Source organism: Saccostrea cucullata, unplaced genomic scaffold, assembly GCF_032062105.1.
Source record: "Saccostrea cucullata isolate Sc308-1 unplaced genomic scaffold, CSIRO_AGI_Scuc_v1 ctg1389, whole genome shotgun sequence".
In the NCBI taxonomy this organism is placed as follows: domain Eukaryota; kingdom Metazoa; phylum Mollusca; class Bivalvia; order Ostreida; family Ostreidae; genus Saccostrea; species Saccostrea cuccullata.
This window is the reverse complement of record NW_026939790.1, coordinates 37,590-48,261: the sequence shown is the minus strand read 5'-3', so window position 1 is coordinate 48,261 and position 10,672 is coordinate 37,590. Positions and strand designations below refer to the sequence as shown.

Genomic DNA, 10,672 nt, shown 5'->3' with positions numbered 1-10,672 from the left:
AGTGTGTTCTACGGCATTTAACATTTGCTGTAAAATGTTAGCTGTGATGGGAAGATGGACCCAATGATTGGCAACCATTGAGATGCCCTCATCTTAGAAATGAAGCAGCATTTATGATTTCCTTTGACAGACAAAGTTATTTAAAGAAAGCCGCGATCATTGTGGCATCATGAAAATAAATTATTTCATATGCAGGCAATTGACTTTTGAAACATGTAGCTTACCGTCTTAAAAATACACTTTAAATAAAGACACTAAAAATGTATTAGCATTGTATTTTTTAGAATATATAGTCTGTCATACCGGTATCAAGTGACAAGTCTGTTGATTGATTGATACTTTTATTTCGTTTACCTTCCATTTCATTCGAGAATTTTTAACCCACATAGAAATGTCACCAAAGAAAAGTAAAGGCCGTTACATTTTTACCTTTACATGGTACTTACTGTCATTGAGAATGAGTGATCCTTTTCATGCCAACAACTGCCGTGACAAGGGACCTCGGTATTTAGGTGTAATCCGAAGGACCCCCTCGATATTTCACTTCAAGGTGCCAAGCAAAAGTCAGTTGTAATTGTGATTCTAACTAACGACTTTCTGGTAACGGAGCAAGCGCTAAACCGACAGCGCTATCGTGACGTCTGTTGCTGACATCAATGTAAAATTGATAACCACATCATTTTATCTCCGATATCGGTAATATCTTAATTAGAGTGGTGAGATTCTAATATAATGCATTTCTTCTTTTTTAAAAAGAATGAGGACAATTCTATAATGCCGACATTTCTATCAAGTAACTTTTTTTTTAATGCGTGCGTATATGTTCCTTTGAGGACGGTTATTACTTTTTTTATGCACTGCTTATTCAAAAACCTTTCTGTTTAATGTATTTAACAGAAGTAAAACATATTTCACTCGTAGAAATAACATGGTAATATCATCTTTTTCTAGAGAACCTAGCGTTTAGAAAATCTGCTCGGCAGAGTACAACCTATGACCCAACTGTTGGATCTGAAAAAGCTGTAGACGGTTTAAAATCAGACTTCTCGCATTCTGGAAAACAATGTAGTATTTCAAAAGATAACAAAAAGACTGCTACTTGGTGGGTTGATCTAGGCAGAATTTTAAGCATCAATAATATTGTTGTCTACTACAGGACCGACGGAAATACGTGGAGTGAGTATATCATAAATTTGATTGTAAATAATATAAGGTCAAATACATGTAATAAGAATATTGAAACATGTATAGAATTATCTCAAGGAAAAAGTCCCTCATTTTATTTATAATAAAAAGAAATCATAAAGAAAATTGCAAAACTATAATGAAAAAAAAGAAAGAACATAGTTATCAATATTGTTTTTCCAATTATTCTTGTATAGTCCGGGTGGTACAATTTCTCTCAGAAAAAAAAATAAACTCACGAAAGCCGAGAAAAAGATTTCCCAGTCAGTGCAATATTTGACGTTTTATATGGATTCCCTATCGTAAAGGAAGTTAAATCTGTACAAAACCTTGCAAATACTTGAGATAAAGATTTGTTAGATGGAAAGGATGGATTACTCAAAAGGACCTCTCATCTTACATAGGAAACGAATAGTGTCTTGAAAAAAAAAAACAGCACCTCTTTCAACTACTGAAACATAAGAAATCCTTATATTTTTTTGGAAAAAAAGGTTTTGTTTATCTATTCACCCACCCTTTGTGTTAATGTGGAAGATTAAGAATAATTCTTTATGTTATCTGTTGCTTTGATCTTTAGACCAGGAAACTTTTTTTACACATATGTTACACACATGGCAAAAGCAATGTATTTGACGCTCATTGAGGTACTCTTTCGTCAAAAGTAAGACATCAAATGATACCAGACATATTTAGAATCAAGCATTTTAAAGCATAAGATTTTGAGGTCGAAAACTCACCCCTACCCGTCACAACCACATAAAGTGTTGAACATTATAGATGAGAAACCGATAAAAGGTCCTATTATCTACCGATGTAAATTATGTTTTTTTGTAGATGCTAGCAATGACTATACTGGTAGATTTCTTGGATTTTTTATTTATGTGTCCAATACAACAGACAGACATGCGGGGCATGTCTGTTTCCACGATACATACTACACGAGAAGCACGATACCACCCATGGTCAATATAAGCTGCCCTCTCCACGGAAGATATGTCATTTACTACAATGAGAGACTTCCAGACATTAATTATCCGAGTGACTATTCTACAGATGCATACATTGAACTTTGTGAGGTTGAAGTTTATGGTAAATTTCTTAATATTAAAAATGAGTAAACTTCGTATAAAAATGAAAATACATGAATAAACTTAATTGTTGTATACAACTATTCAATTTTGTTGTAAAATCTTAGGTTGTTCAATGCCTAGACGTTATGGACCAGATTGTTCCTTGTCGTGTCCTGTAAATTGCGAAGACTACTGTCATATACAAACAGGGATATGTTTTGAATGTAAGCCTGGTAAAAAAGGTGCTTTCTGTGAGCAAGGTAAGTTTTTTTATTAGAAGCTACTGCACGTTTTATATTCATAAACAAATAACCTTTTATCACAAATAATGTCTATTTGGATAAAAAAATTGCGATCAAACTCTGGTAGATTGAAAGTTTTAAAATACATTAAAATTACGGTTGAAAAGAAAGAAAAAGACAATACAACCATTTCCAGCCTAGTTTCGACTTTTAGTAAGGCATGGCATTCTCGGCGCAATATGTGTACCGCTTGTCAAATAGCGAATATATTCTCATTGGTCAAGAAATAACAACATTTTGAATTGTTGTTGAAAAGGATGAGACGACTTAAGCTCCACCTCTTCACAGGTCGAAACAATGTAATTGGTTATTTGATACACTAATTGGCATTTGTCCGAATTCCTATCCAATGTATATTTCTACAGTGTAGGAAAACTGCTTAAATTTGCAGAAGATAATTATCAAACCTCGAGAATACCACGTCTTACTGAAAGTCCAAACAAAACATGAAATGGTCCTTAATTTCTATTGGGTTATATTGTTGCATTGCTTAAATTGTAGACGACGAAAGAGGGAAAAATAGAGAAGCAAACTAGAGCAAAGCTCGTTGCAAAGCAACGAGTAGGTCTTCCGTCCTGTTTGACCGGAAGCAGCTTTCATTTTTAACAAAAATGAGAAATGCTTTGAATCCTCTTAAGCTATGTTAATTAATGCAAACATAAGCCATTTTTGCTACTTCCGGTTTGACCGGAAAAAAAACAACGACGCACGAAAAATTAATTTTTAAGGTTCAAGAGACACATGTTACCCAAAAACTTGTCAAAACGGCAAAAGTACCCGTTTTCCGACTACTTCCGGTTTGTCCGGAAGTGACGACGCAAGACGTATTTGACTCCATTAGATAAAGCTTGACATATTTTACAACTTTGCTTCTTTGATGTATAACAATTTCTCAATACTTTTTGAGATATCTGGAAAAAAATTTGGCCCCTCTAGATCCCTTAATTTAGGGGTCAGCCCTTTTTCCGACATATCATTTGAAAGATCTTTCAATTCTGCACAAATTATGTTCTATACATTTTAACAAAATATTTTTAGTTTAGAAGAAAAAAGCAAAATATGAGTAATTTTTGGTTCTTTCAAGCGTTCTAATTTTTGACCCCTATATAGCGCCATTTTGAATAGAGAAATTGGAAAACAAAAACCTATGTACACAACGAGATAAGATTTTGATTGCGATTTTCATTCTAAAATAATGAATCACCACAATCTGTAAAAAGACATTGAACATTAAAGACTCAAAAAAATCGGCCTTTTGCCCCTAACGGCCCCTAATTTTAGGAATCAGCCCTTTTTATTCATTTCATCTTAAAGCTCTTAAGATTTTGAACATTTTTTGTTCAACAACTATGTAGAGATTCTTTTTCGTTTTGAGCTATTAGCAAAAGAAATATTTAGGGACCAACCCTTCAACTCCTTAATGGGGACGTTTAACAAAAAATGAAAGGTTGCATATTGTTCAGAAAATTATCTTGAACATCTTTTGTTCAATATTGCTTATCAAAATATTTCTCCCTTTCGAGATATAAAGATATAAATATCATAGATTTAGCATTCTGGCCCCTTGTGGCCCCTAATTATGTACCATACGACATAAAAATTGTAAAATATAGTTGTAAATAGTTGAGATAAACATCTTTGCTTCAGTAATGTATTACAAAATATTGACTGATAAAGAGTTATCGATTGAAGACTTTTGGCCCCTCTTGGCCCCTAATTCGAGTGCCCAGCCCCTTTTTCGGGATCTCATCTTAAAGATCTTAAGATTTTGAACATTTTGTGTTCAACAACTGTTCAGAAATTCTTTTTTGTTTTTGAGCTATTAGCAAAAGAAATATTTAGGGGACAAGCCTTCAACTCCTTAATGGGGACGTTTAGCAAAAAATAAAAGGTTGCATATTGGTTCAGAACATTATCTTGAACATCTTTTGTTCAATATTGCTTATCAAAATATTTCTCCCTTTCGAGATATAAAGCATCAAAGATTTAGCATTCTGGCCCCTTCTGGCCTCTAATTATGTACCATACGACATAAAAACTATAATATATAGTTGTAGATGGTTGAGACAAACATCTTTGCTTCAGTAATGTATTTCAAAACATTAACTGATAAAGAGTTATCGATTGAAGACTTTTGGCCCCTCTTGGCCCCTAATTCGAGTGCCCAGCCCCTTTTTCGGGATCTCATCTTAAAGATCTTAAGATTTTGAACATTTTTTGTTCAATAACTATTCAGAAATTCTTTTTTGTTTTTGAGCTATTAGCAAAAGAAATATTTAGGGGTCAACCCTTCAACTCCTTAATGGGGACGTTTAGCAAAGAATGAAAGGTTGCATATTGTTTAGAACATTATTTTGAACATCTTTTGTTCAAAATTGCTTATCAAAATATTTCTTCCTTTCGAGATATAAAGCATCAAAGATTTAGCATTCTGGCCCCTTGTGGCCCCTAATTATGTACCATACGACATGAAAATCATAATATATAGTTGTAGATTGTTAAGCTTAACATTTTTTGTTCAGTAATATACACCAAAATATTGATTGTTAAAGAGTCATCGATTAAAGACTTCTGGCCCCTTTTTGCCCTAAATGTGATGAGTCAGTGCTTTTTTCTAGGTATAATATGAAAGATCTCGATGTTCTGCTCAAATGATGTTCAGTATATTTTAACAAAATATTTATACTTTTAAAGATATGATGCGAAATGCCTCAAAAAATCGGTCATGATTCGTGTCCTAAATTTTGACATCTACCGAGCTTCCATACTAGGCACTTCTGGAAATAATCCTGACCCAGGTGCAATATGGCAACATGTCCTCTACCATCCCTGAAAATTTCAGCTTTCTAGCTTGACCCGTTTTTAAGTTCCATCACAGACATGGAGGTCATCTAAATTTTGATCAAAGGGCAAAAACTTCCGACCGGAAGTGATTTTTTCAAAATCGAAGAGCCGGTACAGACTTCAGATAGAAGCACATCAACATCAAAAATTTGAACCAAATCGATCGAGCCATCTCCGAAAAATCTTCTGCACAAAATCTGTAAGGAGAAAAAAGAATAATAATAATAACTAGATGAGATCTCGTTGCGAGCAACGAGTAGGTCTTCCGTTGAATTTCTAGATAAGATGAGATGTGATTTTGACTGAGATATTCGTTTAAGGAGAATGACATCGAGTTTTCCCTCATTAAAGTTAAAGTTTCTCATTTTTATCACGATATTCTGAACATCTTTTGTTTGATAAGGCTAATGAAAATACTCCCCCTTTTCGAGACATAAAGCATAAAAAACAAAGCATTTTGGTCCCTTGCGACCCCTAATTACGTAACATATGATCAAAATTGTATGATATATTGTTGCTAATCGTAAAGATAAATAATTTTGCTTCAGTAATGTATAGCAAAATATTGATCAATAGAGAGTTATAAATAAAAGACTGTTGGCCCCTCTGAGCCCCTAATTTGAGGGGTCAGCCCCTTTTTCTTGATATCAAATGAAAGGTCTTGTGATTTTGAAGATTTTTTGTTCAACACTTATTCAGAGATTTCTATTCGTTGTGGAGATATGCTACATATAAATATTTAGGGGCCACTCCTACAAGTCCTTAATGGGGCCGTTTTACAAAAATTTAAAGTATGCATATTGTTTAGAATATTATACTGACCATCTTCTGTTCAATATTTCTTATCAAAATATTCTCCCTTTTCGAGATATAAAGCGTCAAAGATTTGACATTCTGGCCCCTTGTGACACCTAATTACGTAACATATGATCAAAATTGTATCATATTTTGTTGCCAATCGTTAAGATAAATACTTTTGATTCAGTAATGTATAACAAAATATTGATCAATAGAGAGTTATAAATAAAAGACTGTTGGCCCCTTTGAGCCCCTAATTTCAGGGGTTAGCCCCTTTTTCTTGATATCAAATGAAAGGTCTTGTGATTTTGAAGCTTTTTCGTTCAACACTTATTCAGAGATTTCTATTCGTTTGGAGATATGCTACATATGAATATTTAGGGGCCACTCCTACAAGTCCTTAAAAGGGCCGTTTTACAAAAATATAAAGTGTGCATATTGTTTAGAATATTATTATGACCATCTTTTGTTCAATATTGCTTATCAAAATATTCTCTCTTTTCGAGATATAAAGTGTCAAAGATTTGAGATTCTGGCCCCTTGTGACACCTAATTACGTAACATATGATCAAAATTGTATCATATATTGTTGCCAATCGTTAAGATAAATACTTTTGATTCAGTAAAGTATAACAAAATATTGATCAATAGAGAGTTATAAATAAAAGACTGTTGGCCCCTTTGAGCCCCTAATTTGAGCAGTCAGCCCCTTTTTCTTGATATCAAATGAAAGGTCTTGTGATTTTGAAGCTTTTTTGTTCGACACTTATTCAGAGATTTTTATTTGTTGTGGAGATATGCTACATATAAATATTTAGGGGCCACCCCTACAAGTCCTTTATGGGGCCATTTTTCAAAAAATTCAAAGTATGCATGTTGTTAAGAACATTATTCTGACCAACTTTTGTTCAATATTGCTTATCAAAATATTCCCCCTTTTTAAGATATAAAGCGTCAAAGATTTAGTATTCTGGCCCTTTGTGACCCCTTATTACGTAAGATATACTTAAAATTTGAAAATATGTTGTTGCAAAGGGTCTAAAATTAATAAAAATCGAAAAATCGAGCAGAAAAAGTGATAAAATTTTTTGGTCACAAGGGGGATCGAACCCGGGTCGCCCGCGTGACAATCCAACGCGCTAACCATTCAGCCATCGGGATCGCCGCTTCGCGTTTTCAAACGCTAATATCTCGAGATTGGCTTTTTCGATTTTCAAACAAATTACATATATGGCTTCTGCGAAAGGGTCTCTATTCAATTCTAAAATAAAAATATTAAAAATGAAAAGTTGAAAAAATACGTTTCTTAAATTCACTTCCGGTTTCGACCGGAAGTACTGACGTCGCACGAAAAGGCAATTCTGCAACGCTATAAGTCATGAACTATCATCTCCAATTAATTTTCAGCTCATATCTTAAGCAGTTTTTGCTATTAAATCAAGACAAAATTGCATTTTAAAATCAGAAAATTGCCCATATCTCACGACCGGAAGTGACGTCATAAAAACGATCAAAAACCTATCAAGATCGATTGATAAGCTATTACATATGAAAATTTCATGTAAATCGGTCGAGCCGTTTTCGAAAAATCGCGTGCACAAAATCGGTTGGAAGAATAATAATAATAATAATAATAGAGAAAAAGAAACCGAACGAAAACAATAAGGTCTTCCGTTGGAAACGGAAGACCTTAACTAGATACGATCTCGTTGCGAGCAACGAGTGGGTCTTCCGTACAATTCTTGACGAGATGAGATAAGATTTTGATTGCGATTTTCATTCTAAAATAATGATTTACCACAATCTGTAAAAAGACATTGAACATTAAAGACTTAAAAAATCGGCCTTTTGCCCCTAACGGCCCCTAATTTAAGGATTCGGCCCTTTTTATTCATATCATCTTAAAGCTCTTAAGATTTTGAACATTATTTGTTCAACAACTATTCAGAAATTCTTTTTCGTTTTTGAGCTATTAGGAAAAGAAATATTTAGGGGCCAACCCTTCAACTCTTTATGGGGACGTTTAGCAAAAATGAAAGGTTGCATATTGTTCAGAACATTATTTTGAACATCTTTTGTTCAATATTGCTTATCAAAATATTTCTTCCTTTCGAGATATAAAGCATCAAAGATTTAGCATTCTGGCCCCTTGTGGCCCCTAATTATGTACCATACGACATAAAAACCATAATATATAGTTGTAGATGGTTAAGATAAACATCTTTGCTTCAGTAATGTATTACAAAATATTAACTGATAAAGAGTTATCGAAAAAAGACTTTTGGCCCCTCTTGGCCCCTAATTCGAGTGCCCAGCCCCTATTTTGAGATCTCATCTTAAAGTTCTTAAGATTTTAAACATTTTTTGTTAAATAACTATTCAGAAATTCTTTTTCGTTTTTGAGCTATTAGCAAAAGAAATATTTAGGGGCCAACCCTTCAACTCCTTAATGGGGACGTTTAGTAAAAAAAGAAAGGTTGCATATTGTTTAGAACATTATTTTGAACATCTTTTGTTCAATATTGCTTATCAAAATATTTCTTCCTTTCGAGATATAAAGCATCAAAGATTTAGCATTCTGGCCCCTTGTGGCCCCTAATTATGTACCATACGACATAAAAATCATAATATATAGTTGTAGATTGTTAAGCTTAACATTTTTTGTTCAGTAATATATACCAAAATATTGATTGTTAAAGAGTTATCGATTGAAGACTTTTGGCCCCTCTCAGCCCCTAATTCGAGTGCCCAGCCCCTTTCTCGGGATCTCATCTTAAAGATCTTAAGATTTTGAACATTTTGTGTTCAACAACTGTTCAGAAATTCTTTTTCGTTTCAGAGTTATTAGCAAAAGAAATATTTAGGGGCCAACCCTTCAACTCCTTAATGGGGACGTTTAGCAAAAAATGAAAGGTTGCATATTGTTAAGAACATTATTTTGAACATCTTTTGTTCAATATTGCTTATCAAAATATTTCTCCCTTTTGAGATATAAAGCATCAAAGATTTAGCATTCTGGCCCCTTGTGGCCCCTAATTATGTACCATACGACATGAAAATCATTATATATAGTTGTAGATTGTTAAGCTTAACATTTTTTGTTCAGTAATATATACCAAAATATTGATTGTTAAAGAGTTATCGATTAAAGACTTCTGGCCCTTTTTTGCCCTTAATGTGATGAGTCAGCGCTTTTTTCTTCGTATAATATGAAAGATCTCAATGTTCTGCACAAATGATGTTCAGCACGTTTTAACAAAATATTTATACTTTAAAAGATATGATGCGAAATGTCTCAAAAAAATCGGTCATGATTCGTGTCCTAAATTTTGACCCCTACCGAGCTCCCATACTAGGCACTTCCGGAAAATATCCTGACCCAGGTGCAATATGGCAACATGTCCTCTACCGTCCCTGAAAATTTCAGCTTTCTAGCTTGAGCACATCAACATCAAAAATTTGAACCAAATCGATCGAGCCATCTCCGAGAAATCTTCTGCACAAAATCGGTAAGGAGAAAAAAGAATAATAATAATAATAAAAGTGAAAAAGAAACCGAAGAATAATAGAAGGGTCTTCCGCTGAAGACGGAAGACCCTAATAAAAGTGAAAAAAAAACGAAGAATAATAGAAGGGTCTTCCGCTGGACACGGATGACCCTAATAATCTTTACCAACAGAATCAGTAGAAGGTCTTCCGTTGGAAACGGAAGACCTTAAAAACAATGTGATGAAAAATGCTTTGTCTGTTTGAAAACCAATATAAATTTAAAACCCACTTTATACAAACAAAAGAAGTAAATGCTTAGCATATTTTGAGTCGTGTTATGCAATTAAGAGAAAGGAATATAGCAAATTATAGTATTCATCATTGTATACTTTTAGGTCCTGCAAAAGACGCGACCGACTGGCGATCCAGATTTTATGGGGTTCTTGCTGCTCTCTGTGTTTGTATTGCTATGTTTATGATGTTTATAGTGGCTATGTTTCTGCGACGGTATGTACGTTCACCAAAAAGTCATTTTGAAACACGAGTAGATCTTAAATAGATACCAGATGAGATATTGTTTCAAGTATGGACCCAGTAATAAATTGAAAGGTTATATCATTTCATTTTCACAGACGGAGCAGCAGTGGAATGGACAGGGAGAATAAGGGGAAAGACAATAAGGATGAACCATGTAATATTAGTGTCACAGTGAAGGCCGAAGAAATAATTAATAGTGGATATCAAGGACTAGAGGACCAAAACGAATCCTCTGCTTATGATTTTATCAGATAGGCCTAGTATTATTTTTTTTAGATAGAATAACTGTATTGACATTAAATGCAATATATGAAGAAGAGTAATAATAATTCTCATAAGTCAGTTTAAACAATAGAAATCCTGGATAGAGCTATTTGATATTAAGGGGGCCGACTATAGTTTTATTGTGTGAAAACTACAATAGCGAAACTCTTCATTTTTATACCA

General features: G+C 33.7%; 1 protein-coding gene across 1 annotated transcript; it reads left to right on the top strand.

Annotated features, from left to right (window-relative positions):
* Positions 1–957: 957 nt before the first annotated feature.
* LOC134253988 (uncharacterized) lies at positions 958–10,480 on the top strand. Its single transcript, XM_062736564.1, has 5 exons — positions 958–1,176; positions 2,020–2,274; positions 2,381–2,515; positions 10,084–10,195; positions 10,321–10,480. Exons 2-5 carry the CDS (start codon positions 2,145–2,147, stop codon positions 10,478–10,480), a joined length of 537 nt encoding a protein of 178 aa, XP_062592548.1. The 5' UTR covers positions 958–1,176; positions 2,020–2,144.
* Positions 10,481–10,672: the final 192 nt, after the last annotated feature.